Source organism: Aquarana catesbeiana, linkage group LG03, assembly GCF_042186555.1.
Source record: "Aquarana catesbeiana isolate 2022-GZ linkage group LG03, ASM4218655v1, whole genome shotgun sequence".
Classification (NCBI taxonomy): Eukaryota; Metazoa; Chordata; class Amphibia; order Anura; family Ranidae; genus Aquarana; species Aquarana catesbeiana.
In genome coordinates, this window is record NC_133326.1 from 720,781,322 (window position 1) to 720,803,677 (window position 22,356).

Consider the following 22,356-nt stretch of genomic DNA (forward strand, 5'->3'; position numbering starts at 1 on the left):
TTCTTCCCCGGTGTCAGAGATTTTAGTTTCAATTCCTCATCTGCTGTCAGCGATGGCGTCTGGTGATCTGAGAGCTGAGTTGAAATGTTCCATCTGTCTGAACATTTATAACGATCCCGTAAACCTAAGATGTGGACACAACTTCTGCCGGGTCTGTATTGATCGTGTGCTGGATACACAGGAGGGGTCTGGAGGATATTCCTGTCCTGAATGCAGAGAGAAGTCTCAGGATCGGCCTGCACTTAAGAGGAACATAACACTACGTAACATAGTGGAGAATTTCCTGTCTACTCAGCCAGATCGGGAGGAGTCCGGGGTCTTCTGTACTTACTGTGTGGACTCTCCTGTACCTGCTGTTAGATCCTGTCTGCACTGTGAGGTTTCTCTGTGTGATAAACACCTAAGAGTCCACAAAAAGTCCCCAGAACACGTCGTATGTGACCCCACCTTGTCCATGGAGAGCAGGAAATGCTCCGTCCATAAGGAAGTTTTGAAGTATTTCTGCAGTAAAGATCATACATACGTGTGTGTGTCCTGCTGTCTGATTGGAGAACATAAAGGACATGAGATGGAGTCACTGGATGAGGCTTCTGAGAAGAAGAAGGAGACACTGAGGAATGTTCTGCAGAAACTTCTGATAAAGAGAGAGGAGACGGAGGAAAGAGTCCAGAGTCTGCAGGAACACAGGAGGAAAGTAGAAGAAGAAGCACCTGGTGACACCGAGAGAGTCACTGCCCTGTTTAGAGATCTCAGGAGACGTCTGGAAGACCTGGAGAAGAGAGTCCTGAGGGACATCTCCGGGAGGGCAGAGCGGATCTCCATCTCTATCCGGGATCTGGAAATAAAGAAGGAGGAGCTGTCCAGGAAGATGCGTCACATTGAGGAGCTGTGTAACATGACGGATCCACTGACTGTCTTACAGGAATCAGACACAGGTGACTTGTGTGATACTGAGGATGGAGATAATGAGGACAGAGAGAGACATGAGGAACTCCTCCATGATGGAGGGCGTCTGGATGTGGCGGGGGTCTTACACACAGGTTTATCTGATATAATAACAGAGGTAAATGTATACTCCTATATACAGGGAGCTGCAGACATATTACTGGATGTAAACACAGCTCATAATGATCTACAGATATCAGATGACAGGAAAACTGTATCCAAGTCAGATATAAACCAGAATCATCCAGAAACACCAGAGAGATATCAGAATTATCCTCAGGTGTTGAGCAGTCGGAGTTTCTCCTCAGGGAGACATTACTGGGAAGTGGATGTCGGGGGATCAGATAGATGGAGAGTCGGGATGTCTTACCCCAGTATAGAGAGGAGAGGACTGCAGTCAAGGATTGGAAGTAATAAGAAGTCCTGGGGATTGTACAGGAATTGTAATCAGTATTTGGTGATACATGACAGTAAATCGATCCCCTTACCCACCAATCTCTCCAGTAACAGAGTCAGGATAGATCTGGATTATGAGGCCGGGCGGATCTCCTTTTATGATCTGTGTGACCCGATCCGACATCTCCACACCTTCACCACCACCTTCACTGAGCCCCTCCATGCTGGGTTAGGTGTATGGGGAGGTTGTATAAAGATCTGTGGGGGGAAACGGGAGATGTGAGAGCTCCGCCCTGAGACTGATGACATCATAGTAAGGGAGGGTCAGATCGGTTAAATATTCATCCAATGGGGCAGATGGTGGGGACTCCAGTCAGTGTCTCTTTTATTGTAGTTTGGGGTACAGTACAAATCAGGGTGCAGGGTTACAGAAATAGGAGGCCGTGCTACAAAATCATGCTGATCTGCAATGTAATAGAGGAAATAAATGAGTAGAATAGAAAAAGTCAGTTTATACTGTAGGTGTGAGATTTTTTTTTGGTTTGTTGATGTACAAAGTAACATTATTGTGTGACCGGGTGTACCCCTCTCAGGAGGACTGAACCCCCAGAAATGTGGGGGAGGGGAGATAAAGTTTAGGGTTATGCCCTATACACACGGTTGGATTTTCCAATGGAAAATGTGTGATAGGACCTTGTTGTCGGAAATTCCGACCGTGTGTGGGCTCCATCACACATTTTCCATCGGAATTTCCGACACACAAAGTTTGAGAGCAGGATATAAAATTTTCCGACAACAAAATCTGTTGTCGGAAATTCCGATCGTGTGTACACAAATCCGACGCACAAAGTGCCACGCATGCTCAGAATAAATAAAGAGATGAAAGCTATTGGCCACTGCCCCGTTTATAGTCCCGACGTACGTGTTTTACGTCACCGCGTTTAGAACGATCGGATTTTCCAACAACTTTGTGTGACTGTGTGTATGCAAGATAAGTTTGAGCCAACATCCGTCTGTAAAAATCCAATGGATTTTGTTGTCGGAATGTCCGATCAATGTCCGATCATGTGTACGGGGCATTAGAGTGAGAAAAGAGAACAAAACGGAAACGTCTGTCATCTATCTCCTCTATACAGGGTTGGGGGGTCTGAGCTCTGCAGTGCTCTATGTCGCCCCCTGGAAATTTACACCAGAACATGTTTTTATTAATGACTCATCTTAATACAATCAGAGTTCTTGTACTCTGTGATGTCATTAAATCCCAATAGAAATTTCAGCTTAACCCCTTGGCGCCAACTCCTCCCAGCCCATTAAGGGGTTTAGGGTGGCAGGAGGTGGGGCGGGGCTTATAATCCTGGGACCGCTGTGATTGGCTGTCACGGGGGACACAGGATTGGAAAGCTCCCGATCGCAGCTTTCTGTTTGCCACCAGAAATGTGCCGGCACTGGGCGCGCTCTCGGCACAGCTGTATTTGCCATATTGCACACAAATATGCAGCCGCTCAGTACCAAGGCTCACCCTCTGAGAGGCGGCATATTTCCATACTGTCGGCACCAACAGGTTAAATCTGATAAATACATTCCAAGGGCTTCAAACCAAAAACTGTGCAAAGTTGTTTTTTTTTTTTTTTTTTTTTTAGAAAGCAGCCACAGCCTAAGTAAAAAAAGCCTTCGCCTTTCCAAAATGCTTCAAAGAAGAACCCTTGCTCTCTGTGTGGAAGCAGCTGTCTCTCTGCAGAGGTCCAACCTGCCCATTTCTGAGTCACAACTAGTCACAGCCAATTAACAGGGAGTATGAGCTTTACGAATTGGAGAGATCTAGATTTGACTCAACAGAGGGTGTGTCAGATCTCTGCAGAGAGACCACTGCTTCCACACATGGCAAGGGTTCCGCGCAGGGGGCTGGTGTTTCTACTCAAGTTTGATTTCATTTTGAAATAATTTTATGTACATTTTTATGAATAATTGGGGCACTTTAATACAGGAGGTTTGTTACTGGCCAGATCACCAGGTGAAAAAAAAGAGGGAAAAAAGCGTAAAAAATGCCAAATGCAGCCGCCACGTCTAATGATTGGTAAGCTGCAATATATGCCATTTTTGATTTCGGGTTTATTATACCACTTTAATTGGTAGAGTAATTCTAGTAGAAGGTTGGTGTCATATTGGGATAGGACATACATTAATGTTTTGGTCACATACTACACTATATTACCAAAAGTTTTGGGACGCCTGCCTTTACACACATGAACTTTAATGGCATCCCAGTCTTAGACTGTAGGGTTCAATATTGAGTTGGCCCACCCTTTGCAGCTATAACAGCTTCAACTCTTCTGGGAAGGCCGTCCACAAGGTTTAGGAGAGTATCTATGGGAATGTTTGACCATTCTTCCAGAAGTGCATTTGTGAGGTCAGGCACTGATGTGGATGAGAAGTCTCTGCTTTAATTCATCCCAAAGGTGTTCTATCGGGTTGAGGTCATGGCTCTGTGCAGGCCAGTCAAGTTCCTCCAACCCAAACTCACTCATCCATGTCTTTATGGACCTTGCTTTGTGTACTGGTGCACAGTCATGTTGGAACAGGAAGGGGCCATCCCCAAACTGTTCCCACAAAGTTGGGAGCATGAAATTGTCCAAAATGTCTTGTTATGCTGACGCCTTAAGAGTTCCCTTTACTGGAACTAAGGGGCCAAGCCCTAAAATGTGAAAAACAACCCCACACCATAATCCCCCCTCCACCAAATAATTTGGAGGGGTGGCCCAATACTTTTAGCTATATAATGTGGATGAGTGAGTTTGGTGTGGAGGAACTTGACTGGCCTGTGCAGAGTCCTGACCCCAACCCGATAGAAAACTTTAGGGATCAGCTAGAGCGAGCCAGGCCTTCCTATCCAACATCAGTGCCTGACCTCACAAATGGGCTTCTGGAAGAATGGTCAAACATTCCCATAGACACACTCCTAAACCTTGTGGACGGCCTTCCCAGAAGAGTTGAATCTATTATAGCTACAAAGAGTGGGCCAACGCAATATTGAACCCTACGGACTAAGACTGGGATGCTATTAAAGTTCATGTGTGTGTAAACCCCAGATGATGTCTAAGCAGACAAAACGCGTCGGATCGAGTCCTGCCAGTGCCAACATCATTGCGCTAATCCATGTCTCTGTAGGAGCCCTTTTATCTACATTTGAAATGTGAGTGTTCCTGTTTACCCTCTTTTTAGTAAAATCTATTTTTAAGTGATATCACACTATGTGGAACCTTTCTTTAATTTTTGGTTTCATGGTGTGAGTACGTGGATACCCTTTGGTCCTCCTTCCCTCCATATGAACTTCATCCGAATCTTTTACTGTGAACTTGCCAATGACCAGTACTGTTCAGACCCAGAATTGTGATGGTGGTGACCTGGATCTGTGATTGTTTCCACTTTAAACGGTGAATATCACCACAAGCCTGCATGACTTAAGAGGTATATGTCCCTTTAAGTCCACTGTTTCCGGTAAGCCTTCACACAATTGGTGGTGGTTCCTCTCACAAGATCCCCTTTCTGTCATGTTCCCACTGATGCCTCCTGTGATGTCAACTTACTGACCGCGTCTATTGACACCGGGACTTTTTCACTCAACCCTTCCCCTCCTGTTTTGTACACTTTTTTTCACATTGGTGGACACTATTTATTCATTCATTTTTTGTTTTTATATCCCACTTGTGTTTTTACACTCATATTGTGTTATATTTGGTCACACATATATTATCATTATTTTTCAACTGTATATGTAAGCGCTGCATTTTCTTTTTGGGCCATTAAAGTTCATGTGTGTGTAAAGGCAGGCGTCCCAATACTTTTGGCAATATAGTGTATGTATTAAGGGAGGGGGTGTAAGTAAGGTTTTATCCAATCACAGGCCTGTCTGTAAGGAAAAGTGTGTGGCTTGTTCGATGTCTTATAGCTGCATATATCCAGATTGATCTTCAGTGCATACCCAAATGTTTATGGGGCTCTCCACACACAATCAATCATTTCCTCTTTTTCTGTATCATTTTCTATCATTTATAATTTTTTCACTTTTTTGTTTTGAAAATAAAAAAAAATAAAAAAATCACAAGAAACTCTCAATGGTGTAAATCAGCGGTCCCCAACCTCCCCGGCACCAGGGACCAGGTTCCTGGAAGACAGAATGGGGGGCAGCCTGTCACTTCAGGGGGGTTGGGGTATGCAGCCGTGTTGCCTGAAGTCAGCTCACAGGTCTTACCAGTGCTCTATGATGGTGAGGAGCCTTTCCCTGGCCCGGCTCTCCTCCCCTTTCTCCTCATCTCTGCTCCTCTTCTTCCCAAGGTGACCAGAGAGGGGAGGGAGTACTGGTGCTGGGAGAAGGGGAGCGGGCACCCTCCGGTGGTTGGAAGGTGGCATTGCAAGTTGTGCTGGCTCAGTCTACCCACTGCCCCCCCCTCCGCCCCGCGTGGTGCGGCCCCAACAGGCCACAGACTGGCACCGGAGTTGGGGACCTCTGGTCTAAAAGAATAATGCAGAAATATAGGACATATGTGAATTGGCCTTTATTTATGTCATGTCATTTGCAGACAATTTAACCTTTATCATATTTTTCTTTGTGAATGTATTTTTTTGTTAATGTTTGATTAAAAAAAAAAAGGAAAAAGAAAACAATTCCATGTTTGATTCCGGTATGGATTTCTCGTCTTTCCTCCCCTTCATACCTGTGCTCAGATCCCAATATCTTATACATATATAAAACCCATCAGGTGCTAAAGGGGTGTGGCTACAAATTCTGGATGAGCCCTCTGCACATTGCTAGATACCGTTTCTATCCTACAACTTGTGTCTATCTGCCCCATATTGGCACTATATCCACTGGAGTATTTGTATTTTACACAGCAAATATTCAATGCACTATGGAAACCTGGTGTACAGAACACCCCCAGAAATGTCATTTCCTGCCGCTGTGATTGGCTCACTGAATATCTCACATTTGCACACAAGTACATTATTAGGCACCCCCTTCTTTTTGGTTGGAATACTTTCAAAGGGTTAAATATTTCCAAAAGGATGCAAACACAGCAACTGTCCTCAATAGAATACTTAAATTGCACCAGGTGGTTATAATTAGTACTAGGGTTGCACCGATACCACTTTTTTAAGAGTACAAGTACCAATACTTTTTTTTCAAGTACTCGCGGATATCGATTAACGATACTTTTTTTTATGTCATGTGACAGTGGACTGTGTCAGTAGTTTTTTATTTTTTTTTTTTACAATTTTATTTTTTACAATTTACATATTTTTTGTTCTTTTTTTTTGCAATGCTTTCTTTTCATTTTTTGGGGTGGGGGGAGAGGGGAGGGGACGTGCCAGTGTTTTTATTTTTTTATTTACATTTTTACCTTTTAACCACTTCAATACCAGGCACTTTCGCCCCTTCCTGCCAAGGACAATTTTGAGCTTTCAGTGCTGTCGCACTTTGAATGACAATTGCGCGGTCATACAACACTGTACCCAAACTAAATTTTTATCATTTTGTTCCCACAAATAGAGCTTTCTTTTGGTGGTATTTGATCACCTCTGCAGTTTTTATTTTTTGCTAAACAAACTAAAAAAGACTGACATTTAAAAAAAAAAAAAGTTTTTTCTTTGTTTCTGTTATAAAATTTTGTTTTCTCTTTCACTGACGGGCACTGATGAGTCGGCACTGATGGGCACTGATGAGTCGGCACTGATGGGCACTGATAGGTGGCACTGATATGCAGCACTGATGGGCACTGACAGGCGGCATTGATGGGCACTGACAGGCGGCATTGATGGGCACTGACAGGCGGCACTGATTGGCACTGATAGGCGGCACTGATTGGCACTGACAGGTGACATTGATGGACACTAATAGATGGCACTGATGGGCAGCACTGATTGGGCAGGTACTGACAGGTGTTAATGCTGGACACTGATTGGCACTGTGATGGACACTGATTGGCACTGTGATGGACACTGATTGGCACTATGGTGGGCACTGATTTGCACTGTGGTGGGCACTGATTGGCACTTTATTGGTCACTGGCAGGGGGTTATGATGGGGCACTGAATTGGCACCAATTGGCAGCTTATTGGTACATTTGATGGGGCTGTGCTGATAATCAGTGTGCTGATTATCAGCACAGACACCCCCTCTGACAGGGAGAGCTGCCGATCGGCTCTCCCTGTCAGCGCGAACCCAGAAATGCCGTTTAGCGGCACTTCCTGGTTCACGTGATGCTCAGCTGTGATTGGTCGCGCGCCAGTATGTTATCCTGCTTGACGTCATATGATGCCCAGTCAGGATAACAGAACCACTTTCCGGTCGTCAATCTGTTATAGGCCGGGCGGGAAGTGGTTAAATACTTATTACAATTTTTTTTATTATTATTATAATTATTATTTTTTTTTTATCAACCCTGTTGGGGGGGGGGGGGCTTTGCTGAGATATTAGGGGTCTAAACAGACCCCTGACATCTCCCCTTTGAGACAGGGAAAGGGATTGAGGACACAGATTCCCCAGTCCCTTTCTCTGCAGCCAAAGCTGCACTGAAAATGAATGGACAGGAGACAGAGGCTCCTCTCCATTTATAGTTGCTAACTGTATTTAGACCTTAGTCCCGGTCTTACTGTATCACAGGAAATGTCCCGGGAAATCTGTGTTTTCCCGATTTTTCTCCAACGCTGCTAGAGGTCCGTGGCTGGCACTGGTGAATTGTCTCTGCCGCCCCCCATTTTATAGAAGACCAGCTGAGCTTTTATGTAAAAGGTCACTCACCCAGGGGAGGAAACAAGAGGTGGAGCCCAGGCAGGCCCGGATTTACTCCCTTTGCCGCCCCAAGGCCGGGTCCTTCAATGCCGCCCCCCCCCACACTCACACACACACACCACCATTCTTGTCCTTTATCGATGATTGCTACAATAGATCAGTTAAAAACATATCTCCACACACGAGAACACTGAAAATAACTGACTTTAATTGTACAGACTAAAAATACTTTAGGGTAAGCGCGCGAGGGGTAAGGATTTTTTGCGGGCAATTTTTCAGGGCAATGGCTGGTGTTAGTGCTTCAATCATCTCCGGCACCATGGTTGTTATGGTGTCAGGATGAATGAAACACATTATTTCTATCATTACATTGTAATATAAACTGAAATAGTTCAACTCACCATAATGCAGAATCATTGGGAGCCCTGAGCGTGTCACTTGCCACTATGCCTGCCACCAGATGGGGATGTCACTTGCCACGCTGCCACCAGATGGGGATGTCACTTGCCACGCTGCCACCAGATGGAGATATCACTTGCCACGCTGCCACCAGATGGGGATGTCACTTGCCACGCTGCCACCAGATGGGGATGTCACTTGCCACGCTGCCACCAGATGGAGATGTCACTTGCCACGCTGCCACCAGATGGAGATGTCACTTGCCACGTTGCCACCAGATGGAGATGTCACTTGCCACGCTGCCACCAGATGGAGATGTCACTTGCCACGCTGCCACCGGATGGAGATGTCACTTGCCACGCTGCCACCGGATGGAGATGTCACTTGCCACGCTGCCACCGGATGGAGATGTCACTTGCCACGCTGCCACCAGATGGAGATGTCACTTGCCACGTTGCCACCAGATGGAGATGTCACTTGCCACGCTGCCACCAGATGGAGATGTCACTTGCCACGCTGCCACCGGATGGAGATGTCACTTGCCACGCTGCCACCGGATGGAGATGTCACTTGCCACGCTGCCACCAGATGGAGATGTCACTTGCCACGCTGCCTGCCACCAGATTGAGATGTCACTAGCCACGCTGCCTGCCACCAGATGGAGATGTCACTTGCCACACTGCCTGCCACCAGATGGGGATGTCACTTGCCACTATGTCTGCCACCAGATGGGGATGTCACTTGCCACTATGTCTGCCACCAGATGGGGATGTCACTTGCCACTATGTCTGCCACCAGATGGGGATGTCACTTGCCACTATGTCTGCCACCAGATGGGGATGTCACTAGCCATGCTGCCTGCCACCAGATTAAGATGTCACGTGCCACGCTGCCTGCCACCAGATGGGGATGTAACTTGCCACGCTGCCTGCCACCAGATGGAGATGTCACTTGCCACACTGCCTGCCTGCCACCAGATGGAGATGTCACTTGCCACACTGCCTGCCTGCCACCAGATGGAGATGTCACTTGCCACGCTGCCACCAGATGGATATGTCACTTGCCACACTATGGAGATGTCACTTGCCACACTGCCACCCTATGGAGATGTCACTTGCCACACTGCCACCCTATGGAGATGTCACTTGCCACACTGCCACCCTATGGAGATGTCACTTGTCACGCTGCCTGGCTGCCACCAGATGGAGGAGGGTGGATTAGCGGTGCGGGCAATGAGAGATGTCATCTCCCTCCCCCGCCGCCGCACCGCTGACATTACTCCTTGATCTTTTCAAAAATGGCGCCGGGCAGCGTAATCACGCTACTGTGCATGCGCCGGCCAGCCGAGCATGTACGAGCTTTCCCGAGCCCGGCCGGCTTCGGAACGGCGCATGCGCAGTAGTGGGCGGCTCGCGGCCATCATTTCTAAGGGCACCGGTGCCCTTAATCGACTCAACGGGCAGCCTGAAGGGGGGGGGGCGGCTGCGAAATCACCGCAGGAGCGGCGCCGCCCCTGCACCACTGCCACCCCGAGGCCTGGCCTCGGTGGCCTTGTGGCAAATCCGGCCCTGAGCCCAGGTGGCTGCCAATAGAAATGGAGCTGCTGCCAACCCCCCGCCCCCCCAGGCTGCTGCCGGTCTGTGAATTGTTGTGGGAAAGGCTGCGGGGTGGGGGGTAGGCAACAGCTCTATTTCTTTTGGCAGCCACCCAGGCTCCGCCTCTTATTTCCTCTCCTGGGTGAGTGACCTGTTACACGAGAGCTGGTTTTCTGTAATGGCGGCAGAGTTCAAACCATGCATGATTATCCGACGAGAGGCAGAGCCAATGCACTCCGCTGGGGACATCTGATGTAAGGAGGGACTCCGCTGGGGACACCTGATGTAAGGAGGGTATCTGCTGGGGACACCTGGTGTAGGGAGGGACTCTGCTGGGGGCACCTGGTGTAGGGAGGGATTCTGCTGGGGGCACCTGATGTAAGGGGGGACTCTGCTGGGGACACCTGGTGTAGGGAGGGACTCTGCTGGGGGCACCTGGTGTAGGGAAGGACTCTGCAGGGAGCACCTGATGTAAGGAGGGACTCTACTGGGGGCACCTAGTGTAGGGAGGGACTCTGCTGATTTACCAGCTCCTTCTTCTGCTCTCCATCCTTCCAGATCCGAGACAGAGGGGAACCAGAGGAGCATGGAGGACATGGCGGGGGACCGGAGAAGCAGGGAGAACATGGCGGGAGACCGGAGGAGCAGGGAGGACATGGCGGGGGATCAGGGGAGCAGGGAGGACATGGGGGGGATCAGGAGAGCAGGAAGGACATGATGGGGGACTGGAGGAGCAGGGAGAACATGGTGGGGGAGCAGGGAGGACATGGCGGGGGACCGGAGGAGCAGGGAGGACATGGTGGGGGACCAGAGGAGCAGGGAGGACATGGCGGGGGACCAGAGGTGCAGGGAGGACATGGCAAGGGAAAGGAGGAGTAGCGAGGACATGGTGGGGGACTGGAGGAGCAGGGAGGACATGGTGGGGGACTGGAGGAGCAGGGAGGACATGGAGGGGGACCAGAGGAGCAGGGAGGACATGGAGGGGGACCAGAGGAGCAGGGAGGACATGGAGGGGGACCGGAGGAGCAGAGAGAGGGGACATGGAGGAGGACACAGAGGATAGTCAGGGGCAATGGGTGCGGCAGTGGGGAGAGTTACAAGCACCGATCTCCCTGTATAGATTTCAATAAATCAGGCCGCAGGAGTAAAAGGTGGAGAAGCGGCTGTCAGCTGCTTTATGGAAATCTATACAGAGAGATTGGTGCTTGTAACTCTCCCCACCGCCACACCGATCACCCCTGAGTGTCCAGGTATCGGGTCAAGGCTTCGGAGCATTTTCAGGTACAAGTACTCCTACAAATGCTCAATATCAGCACCGATACAGATACTAGTATTGGTATTGGTGCAACCCTAACTAGTACCCACTCCTCCCATTCAGGAATTAATCTGGAAAGGACATGGTGGAAAACACAGCTTTTTCTTTGCAACAAAAAAATAAAATAAATCAGCAACAGTGTTTTTTTTTTTCTTTCAATAAGTTTTTATTAAATGTATGCAAAAGCATTAGAACAATGCATAATTGAGAACAGGTAATAAGAAATACATAGCGGCTAAATCCAACAGTGCTCTTACATTTCAATGTAGAAAGATGGAAACAGAATTGCGATTAACCTCTTGTCTGCCGGGTACTTTCACCCCCTTCCTGCCCAGGCCAACTTTCAGCTTTCAGCACTGTCACTCTTTGAATGACAATTGTGCGGTCATACAACACTGTACCCAAACAACATTTTTATCATTTTTTTCACACAAATAGAGCTTAATTTTGGTAGTATTTATCACCACTGTATTAATTTATTTTTTACTAAAGGAACAAAAAAACACTGAAAATTGTGAAAAAAAAAAAATTTTTCATAGTTTGTTATAAAATTTAGCAAACAGGTAATTTTTCTCCACTGATGAAGCTGCACTGATAGGCTGCACTGATGGGCACTGATAGGTGGTGTAGTGATGTAGAAGTAAGAGGATGATGATTATTCATTAATTATTTATATAATGCGAGTCATTTTCGCAGCAACCCAGTTCTTCCAGAGAGGTACATTTGTTGAGTCCAACACTTCAGATACTTGCAACAGATGACAAATATTACAATGAACAGCAGCCTTCAGAGTCCCATCCCTCCCAGCATATATTAGCAACCATAGAGACTCTACAATGCAACATAATATGCACCTCAGTAGCTTCCATGCATTCAATAATGTGTATTATAATCTAGACCTGTGCTCTCATCTCATGGGGAAAGAATGTAAGAAAGAATGACTGCCTCCTTACCAAATTGCAAACAGCCCCCTTTGAGTCTTTTACTATTCTTTTCAAGTCTGGGCACAAAAATCTACATTTTACAATCCCCTGTAGGTCACTGTTTTGGCCCTTTTGAAAAATGCAACTTGCCTGCCAGCTGTGTTAGGCCATAAATCATAGCCTACAGTACACACCTATGTGCACATAAAAAAAGACTGTGTGTCTTAAACGGGTGACCCCGCCCCGCTCTGACACCAGGGGGGAAGCCATAGGGAAGTCCCCGTGCATCAGAGGGGGAGGGGCCACCGGGTGGCCCCGCCCTCAGTTATATAAGAGCTGTCACAAGAACAGAAGCGTCACACAGCGGGAGACTCCCATTGTGGCGGATCGTCCGGAGGACGAAGCGGGGAAGAAGAAGTCAGAGGAAGATGCCAGAGGAGAAGACCGGAGGAAGAAGCAGAGGACCGGAGGAAGACCAGAAGAAGATGGCAGAAGAAGCAGGGAAAGAAGAAGACATTTATAAAGAAATTGTCAAAAACTGGCTATTGTCTTTTTTAACATTTTTGACACTTTTTTTGTGAAATGATAGGGGTACAGTTGTACCCCATTGCCAATTCACATGGGGGGCTGGGATCTGGAGGTCCCCTTGTTAAAGAGGGATTCCAGATTCCAATAAGCCCCCCACCCGCACACCCCCACAACCACCGGGCAAGGGTTGTGGGGATGAGGCCCTTGTCCCCATCAACATGGGGACTTCCTCCCCATGTTGAGGGCATGTGCCTGGTACGGTTCAGGAGGGGGGGGCGCTCTCTCGTCCCTCCCTCTTTTCCTGCGGCCTGCCAGGTTGCATGCTCGGATAAGGGTCTAATATCCATACGAGACCTGAAGGGCTTGGTATGGAATTTTTGTTTAAATTTTGGTTCTGGGTTCCCTTAATATTCTTACTAGATCCAAAGAGCCTGGTAATGGAATGTGGGGGGATCCCATGCTGTTTTTTTTCAATGACGTTTATGTGTATTACTGGGACCGACAATTCATTATATCTGCGAGTACTTTTAAATGACTTTTTTTCCTTTAGAAATGTTCTTTTGCTCTCGGACTGTTCTAAACACGGGAAACATGTGCCACTTTACAGGCATACTATAGACACCCCCCAGGTACGAAATCTAAAGGAATATTTAACTTTTATTGTTTCACTTTAAGCATTATTAAAATCACTGCTCCGGAAAAAACGTTAGTTTTTAAAACTTTTTTTGCATTGATACATGTCCCCTGGGGCAGGACCCGGGTCCCCAAACACTTTTTATGGCAATAACTTGCATATCAACCTTTAAAATTAGCACTTTTGATTATTCATGTTCGTGTCCCATAGACTAACGGTGTTCGCATGTTCAAACTAATTTTTTGGCTGTTCGCATGTTCTGCTGCGACTGAACCGGGGGGGGGGGGGGGGGTTTGGCTCATCCCTATATACAATTATATATTGTAACATTGGGGACTGTTTAGCTTAGTGTAGAGCATACCAGTGAGCGGAGTCCACACCAGATATGCCGTTTTAAGGGCTTGTAGGCCCACTTTTATTAAAGAAAGAAAATGTCCACCCAGAATTCCCACGCAGGGGTTTCAACTTCACAGCAGTAATGTAGTAATAAATGAAAAATACCAAGCCACCTGGCTCTCGAGCAGCACCGCTGCTCAGGCTTATGCTTCAGCCCTCTTGGCTCTATAAAGGAGTTCCTGTACAAACCCTGTACCACAGCACTCTTTTCCAGCTTCCTTGGTGTTCCAAACTGATCAAACCAATCCGGGTGGCATTGTCAGCAATGAGGGCGAATGTCCGTCCTCCCCAGAGGCTGTCATTCCACAGCTGTGGTTCCCGGAGGAAATCCTAGAACCACCCAATGCACGCACCTGGCCTCAGGGAAGGCCATGCCATCCCGATGACTCTTACCTCCTGGAAGGCGCAGTTCCCCTGGGTGGCAAGCTAACTCTGCTGGCCAAGTTGCAAAGACTATTTGAAGCACACATGCACCTTCCCGTATGTCCCTGAGCAGTTGGTCTCGCAATTAAAGAAGGGCAGGTTTCTCTGGGAAAAGTTAAGACTACAGGAACACCTCCAAGAATTCCTGTAGAAGAACAAATTTATCAAAGTTAGATATATCAAGAATGGAACATTGGGCATCATATTTACATTGACCGGGTCGAGCTGGTTATGCAGCACTATGCATACCCGGTTGTACACCAAGTCGATGGGAGACACCCAATTACGGGAGAGAGGGTCCTTCTTCCGGACCCATACTATTATTTCTGAACTGTGAACTCTTTGCATTTATCTGTTCCTGTTATAACTATATTTATTGCTGTTTTGCTGCATGTGTTATTTTTGATGTTCCAACATGGTTTTGTACATTATGGAAGTGTGATGTGTTGTTTAGCCAGGATGACTTGCAAAAAATAAGGGGCAAGTGTAAGCTGTTTGAAAACTAGTTAGACAGGTACCAGTTCAGACTGGGTTGGATGAGGGTTAAACTCTTTGTACCAGTTTATGGACTTTTGAACTTTGGACGGCCCATTTGAGGTATAAATTTGGGGGAAGGCTGAAGCCTCGAGCTTGGGAGGGTTTGCTCTGGTTACCCGCACATCCCGTTGTTTTGTTGTTGCTGCTGATTCCGCTCCTAGAGGAGGACCACTGATACTGTGGATCCCGGGATGCCACCAGACATGGACCATGCCACCAGCTATAGACCATGCCACCAATTATGGACTATCATTCTGAAATTGTATGCCTGGGCCATCTGATAGTTAGTAGTGGTCATGAAAAGAAACCTTTGCACTTTGTTTTGTTATCTCGTTTGCAATATAGAGATTAGTAAAGACTGTTAAACTTGTCCTTAAGCCTGGTCTGAAGTCATATAAAGGGGAGCATAATGGGGCTGGTGTATACAAAGAACATGGCCCTGTTTAAAGCACATATGAGGTGTGAAGTGCACGGTATTACAGTGTCAAGCAAGCACAAGAAGGAAGAATAAGGCTGTCACTAAAGGCAACCAAGTTCACAATGTAGAGTCACAAGCAACCAGTGGAGGTGTGGTACCTCGGTTAGGTGGGGTATCTTCTGGTAGTGAGAGGGGGGCCTCCCTCCCTAGCGGTCCATCTCCCAGGACAACCGGGAGTAGACAAACATTATGGAAGCTCTCATCCTGACCAATAGGTACGGTACATGAAGAGCAGTGTTAATTTTGGCATTGATTTTTGATTTAGTTTTAATTATAGTCTTTTGACTAAAATGCCATTTTAGTTTTAGTCCCATTTTAGTCATCTGCAGTTGTTTTAGTTATATGTTGGGCACAGTGGCTGCATTTGATGGGCACAGTGGCAGTAATTGAGGGTACAGTGGCTGCATTTGACGGGGCACAGTGGCTGCATATGATGGGCACAGTGGCTGCATATGATGGGCACAGTGGCTGCATTTTAAAGGGCACGGTGGCTGCAATTAATGGCAGGGTGGCTGCATTTGATGTTTTTGTTTCAGTATTTTTCAGAATTTTTTAGTTGGTTTGCGCCCCCCCCAAATATTTTGAGCACCAGCTGCCACTGCCTGTAATGCTGCACAGTGCTCTGGATGGTGGTCTGAGGGGAGGCCTGTAATACACAGTGCTCTGGATGGTGGTCTGACTCTGAGAGGCCTATAATGCTGTACAGTGATGGATGGTGGTCTCAGGTCTGAGGAGAGGCCTGTAATGCACACAGTGCTCTGGATGCCGGTGGTCAGAGGAGGCCTGTAATGCACACAGTGCTCTGGACGGACGGTGGTCTGAGGGGAGGCCTGTAATTATAATGTACACACTCAGTGTGCTTTCTGCTCTGGACGGTCATCGTCAGGAGTGGGACTCTCATTGTGAGGCCTGTAATACACAGAGCTGCTCTGGACGGTCGTCTGAGCACTCGGAGGCCTGTAATGCTGGCTGCACAGCCTGCTAACTGCTGCTAAGCAAAGCACGCTACGGACTTGAGACACTTGCTTGCTGGAAGCGGATGGAGCTCTGTGGAAACCAGAAGTTCATGAGGGTAAACGTCTCTGCCTCACAATATCATTTAATTTTCATTTGTTAACCACTTACCAACCGGCTTACAACGCTATACGGCGGCAAAGTGGTTCGTTCCCGCGAATCTCCATACATCTGTCCCTTCAAGGACGATAGCAGGCACGCGTGCGCCCGCTGCATGGCGGGGAACCCGATGCGCCTGGCTGGTGGGCGCGATCACCGCCGGCCACCCGCAATTGTGTGCATGAGAGCAGAAACAGGGATTTGTGAGTGTAAACACAGAAATCCCTGTTTTATCAGGAGAGAAGAGACATATTGTTTGTTCCTACTAAGTAGGAACAGCAATATGTCTCCTCCTCTAGTCAGTCCTATCCCCTCACAGTTAGAACACACTGAGGGAACACATTTAACCCCTTGATTGCCCCCTAGTGTTAACTCCTTCCCTGCCAGTGACATTTACACAATAATCAGTGGATTTTGTATGTATGAATATAAACGGTATAACATGTCACAACAGTATACATATCTCAATGGGAGGGGGTGGGGTTTAAAAAATATCACCGAACAGATGTATTACCTGGGAGCATATCTCCTCGTACTGTCCTGGTTTCTAAAGTCACCAGACCCAGTACGGCATATATTCCACTACCCCATCAGAGCAATTCTGACAGCATGTAATATAAGATGGTGAGTTGTCCCATGGGTCTCGCCTCTAATGATTTTCCTGATTTTCAGAATGTGGAGAGAAATAGAAAAGAAGAAGAAAAAAGCAAAAGTATAGGTTAGGAAAATTAGAGAGGGTATGAGTCAGGGATAGAGGGAAAGGAGGGGGGAGGTCATGAACATGAGTCTACAGAGTATCCCCCGGTTCGGTGCGGGCATCACACAAAGTCAATTTAAAAAGAATATTCATAAGGAGAGGGGCCTTGAAAGTCAGGCTTCTGTATCATTTCCCAGGAGGGATTGACCCTCGCCCGAGAACACAAATAGGTTCCACAGGGTCCAGGTTTTGGAATATTGTTCTCTCTGATGTCTGGCAGTAAGGATAAGGTCTTCCATTTTGTTTATGTCCATGACTTTTCTAAGCCATAGGTCAATGGTCGGTGGGTGGGGTGATTTCTAGAGAAGGGGAATACATGCCTTGGCAGCGTCAAGAAGGCGGCGGATTTTTTATACATTTTCGCAGGGGTCTCCGAAGCATGTAGGAGGAAAAAGGCCAGGTCGTTTGGAATAGATCGTTCCGTAAACTTTTGCCTAATTTGACATATTTTCCTCCAGAAGTCTGCCAGTTTAGGGCATGACCAGAAAATATGTAGAAGACTTCCTCGCTCACTCTGGCATCGCCAGCAAAGGTCAGAAATCAAGGGGAATTATTTATGTAGGTGTCCCGGGGTTCTATAGCATCGCGACATGATTTTAAAATTGGTCTCCTGTTCTTTTGTGCAGTTGGAAGATTTGTGTATGAAGCAGAGGATGTGGAGGCTCTGGTTTGGGTTAAAGTGACCATCTAACTCCCGTTCCCACCCGATCAAGCATGGGGGTTGGAAATCATCTGGAGGTGTGATCAGCAGCTTGTATACGAGTGAGAGTGTATGTGGTAAAGGTCCAGTCTCTGAGCAGCAATCCTCAAAGATTGTGAGCGGTTGGCTAGGGTCTCTAGGGTGTGGTAAAAATTTCAAGAAATGGCTTAGCTGAAGCGCTCTCAAAAAATCTAGGCAAAAGGGACCCACAGGGTCTCTAAGATTCGTTATGGACACCCATCTACCCATGGTCCGGGAGTGTGAGGCTTCATAATGACCTGATCTGATCAGATTCTGAAAAATCCCATCGCAAAGTCCAGGCGTAAATTGTGGGTTGCCCAAAATCGGGGCTAGAAGCGAGTTCATAGACGAGATAGCGGCCCAGGAGAAAAGGTTAGCGCAAATGCGTGAGGTAGGACCGATGAGAGGGTGTCCTTCTTAATCGTGGTCGTTTGAGGGGCCCAGATGAATTCTATAAATAGTGAGTGTGTCAATTTAAAGTCAGCTCATCTCTAAGCCTTAATGATGAACTTTGCTCATGACTGCAGTTCCTGCCGGGCCCCGGGCACTGGTGCTCATGGTGTAAGGGTGTGCTAGGCCCCCCCACCCACCACGTGGTGTAGTCAGAGTATCAGTCACAATCTGAGTTCCACCACCATCTCTCATCTTTCCTCCCCTTCATACCTGTGCTCAGATCCCAATATCTTATACATATATAAAACCCATCAGGTGCTAAAGGGGTGTGGCTACAAATTCTGGATGAACCCTCTGCACATTGCTAGATACCGTTTCTATCCTACAACTTGTGTCTATCTGCCCCATATTGGCACTATATCCACTGGAGTATTTGTATTTTACACAGCAAATATTCAATGTACTATGGAAACCTGGTGTACAGAACACCCCCAGAAATGTCATTTCCTGCCGGTGTGATTGGCTCACTGAATATCTCACATTTGCACACAAGTACAGTATTAGGCACCCCGTTTGTTTTTGGTGGATATCTTTCAAAGGGTTGAATTTTTCCAAAGGTATGCAAACACAGCAACTGTCCTCAATAGAATACTGAAATCGCACCAGGTGGTTATAATGAGTGCCGACCCCCCCACTCAGGAATCAGTCTGGAAAGGACATGGTGGAACACACAGCTTTTTCTTCAGAACAAAAATAAAAGGAATCGGCAACAAAGTTGTTTTTTTTTAAATGCTTGTAATCTTTATATATCATCCAGATAGCAGTATATTGTATAAATACAAAAATGTCTGTTATATTCCCAGGAGATGAACATTGTCCTACAGGAGATGTTTTTATTATCTGTGTCCCTTCATATAACTAATCCTATGAATACAGTACAAGTCACAGCCCAGCCTCACCCTGTGTAGAGGACGTGACCCTCCCAACTGCATTTTTCCTCGGTGTCAGAGAATTAAATTTCAATTCCTCATCTACTGTCAGCGATGGCGTCTGGTGATCTGAGAGCTGAGTTGGAATGTTCCTTCTGTCTGGACATTTATACAGATCCTGTAAACCTGAGATGTGGGCACAACTTCTGCCGGGATTGTATTGATCGTGTGCTGGATACACAGGAGGGGTCTGGAGGATATTCCTGTCCTGAATGCAGAGAGAAGTTTCCGGATCGGCCTGCACTGCAGAGGAACATAACACTACGTAACATAGTGGAGAATTTCCTGTCTGCTCAGCCAGATCGGGAGGAGTCCGGGGTCTTCTGTACTTACTGTGTGGACTCTCCTGTACCTGCTGTTAGATCCTGTCTGCTCTGTGAGGTTTCTCTGTGTGATAAACACCTAAGAGTCCACAAAAAGTCCCCAGAACACATCTTATGTGACCCCACCTTGTCCATGGAGAGCAGGAAATGCTCCGTCCATAAGAAGATCCTGGAGTATTACTGCACTGAGGATAATACCTGTGTCTGTAAGTTTTGTGTGATTGGAGAACACACAGGACATAAGATGAAGTCACTGGATGAGGCTTCTGAGAAGAAGAAGGAGACACTGAGGAATGTTCTGCAGAAACTTCTGACAAAGAGAGAGGAGACGGAGGAAAGAGTCCAGAGTCTGCAGGAACACAGGAGGAAAGTAGAAGAAGAAGCAGCTGGTGACACCGAGAGAGTCACTGTCCTGTTTATAGATCTCAGGAGACGTCTGGAAGACCTGGAGAAGAGAGTCCTGAGGGAAATCTCCGGGAGGGCAGAGCGGATCTCCATCTCCATCCGGGATCTGGAAATAAAGAAGGAGGAGCTGTCCAGGAAGTTGCGTCACATTGAGGAGCTGTGTAACATGACGGATCCACTGACTGTCTTACAGGAATCAGACACAGGTGACTTGTGTGATACTGAGGATGGAGATAATGAGGACAGAGAGAGACATGAGGAACTCCTCCATGATGGAGGGGGTCTGGATGTGGCGGGGGTCTTACACACAGGTTTATCTGATATAATAACAGAGGTAAATGTATACTTCTATATACAGGGAGCTGCAGACATATTATTGGATGTAAACACAGCTCATAATAATCTACAGATATCAGATGACAGGACAACTGTATCCTGGTCATATAGAAAACAGAATCGTCCAGAAACACCAGAGAGATTTCAGTATTGTTCTCAGGTGTTGAGCAGTCGGAGTTTCTCCTCAGGGAGACATTACTGGGAAGTGGATGTCGGGGGATCAGATATATGGAGAGTCGGGATGTGTTACCCCAGTATAGAGAGGGAAGGATGGCATTCAGTGATTGGAAAGAATAAGAAGTCCTGGGGTTTGGACAGGTCTGGTAATCAGTATGAGGTGATACATGACAGTAATAAGATCCCCTTACCCACCAATCTCTCCAGTAACAGAGTCAGGATATATCTGGATTATGAGGCCGGGCGGATCTCCTTTTATGATCTGTGTGACCCGATCCGACATCTCCACACCTTCACCACCACCTTCACTGAGCCCCTCCATGCTGGGATATGGGTATATAGAGGTTGTATAAAGATCTGTGGGGGGAAACTGGAGATATGAGAGCTCCGCCCAGAGACTGATGACATCATAGTAAGGGAGGGTCAGATTTGTTAAATATTCATCCAATGGGGCAGATGGTGGGGACTCCAGTCAGTGTCTCTTTTATTGTAGTTTGGGGTACAGTACAAATCAGGGTGCAGGGTTACAGAAATAGGAGGCCGTGCTACAAAATCATGCTGATCTGCAATGTAATAGAGGAAATAAATGAGTAGAATAGAAAAAGTCAGTTTATACTGTAGATGTGAGATTTTTTTTTGGTTTGTTGATGTACAAAGTAACATTATTGTGTGACCGGGTGTACCCCTCTCAGGAGGACTGAACCCCCAGAAATGTGGAGGAGGGGAGATAAAGTTTAGGGTTAGAGTGAGAAAAGAGAACAAAACGGAAACGTCTGTCATCTATCTCCTCTATACAGGGTCGGGGGGTCTGAGCTCTGCAGTGCTCTATGTCGCCCCCTGGAAATTTACACCAGAACATGTTTTTATTAATGTCTCATCTTAATCCAATCAGAGTTCTTGAACTCTGTGATGTTATTAAATCCCAATAGAACTTTCAGCTTAACCCCTTGGCGCCGGCGCCTCCCAGCCCTTTAAGGGGTTTAGGGTGGCAGGAGGTGGGGCGGGGCTTATGATCATTGCCACCAGAAATGTGCCGGCACTGGGCACGTACTCTCGGCACAGCTGCATACTGACGGCACCAACAGGTTAAATCTGATAAATACATTCCAAGGGTTTCAAACCAAAAACTGTGCAAAGTTGTTTTTTTTTTTTTTTTTTTTCAGAAAGCAGCCACAGCCTAAGTAGAAAAGCCTTCGCCCTGCCAAAATGCTTCAAAGAAGAACCCTTGCTCTCTGTGTAGAAGCAGCTGTCTCTCTGCAGAGGTCCAACATGCCCATTGCTGAGTCACAACTAGTCACAGCCAATTAACAGGAAGTATGAGCTTTACGAATTGGAGAGATCTAGATTTGACTCAACAGAGAGTGTGTCAGATCTCTGCAGGGAGACCACTGCTTCCACACGTGGCGAGGGTTCCGGGCAGGGGGCTGGTGTTTCTACTCAAGTTTGATTTCATTTTGAAATAAGTTTATGTACATTTTTATGAATAATTGGGGTGCTCTAATACAGGAGGTTTGTTACTGCCCAGATCACCAGGTGAAAACAGGGAAAAAAGCCTAAAAATAAAAGAAAATGAATGCAGCCGCCACATCTAATGATTGATAAGCTGCAATATATGCCATTTTTGTTTTTCAGGTTCATTATACTGCTTTAATTGGTAGAGTAATTCTAGAAGAAGGTTGGTGTCATATTGGGATAGGACATACATTAATGTTTTGGTCACATACAACACTATATTATCAAAAGTTTTGGGACGCCTGCCTATACACACACATGAACTTTAATGGCA

General features: G+C 46.8%; 1 protein-coding gene across 1 annotated transcript; it reads left to right on the forward strand.

Annotated features, from left to right (window-relative positions):
• Positions 1-52: 52 nt before the first annotated feature.
• LOC141134371 (uncharacterized) lies at positions 53-21,859 on the forward strand. The gene is made up of 3 exons (XM_073623938.1): positions 53-1,620; positions 8,000-8,052; positions 19,376-21,859. The coding sequence occupies exons 1-3, from the start codon at positions 53-55 to the stop codon at positions 20,950-20,952; spliced, it is 3,198 nt and encodes a 1,065-aa protein (XP_073480039.1). The 3' UTR covers positions 20,953-21,859.
• Positions 21,860-22,356: the final 497 nt, after the last annotated feature.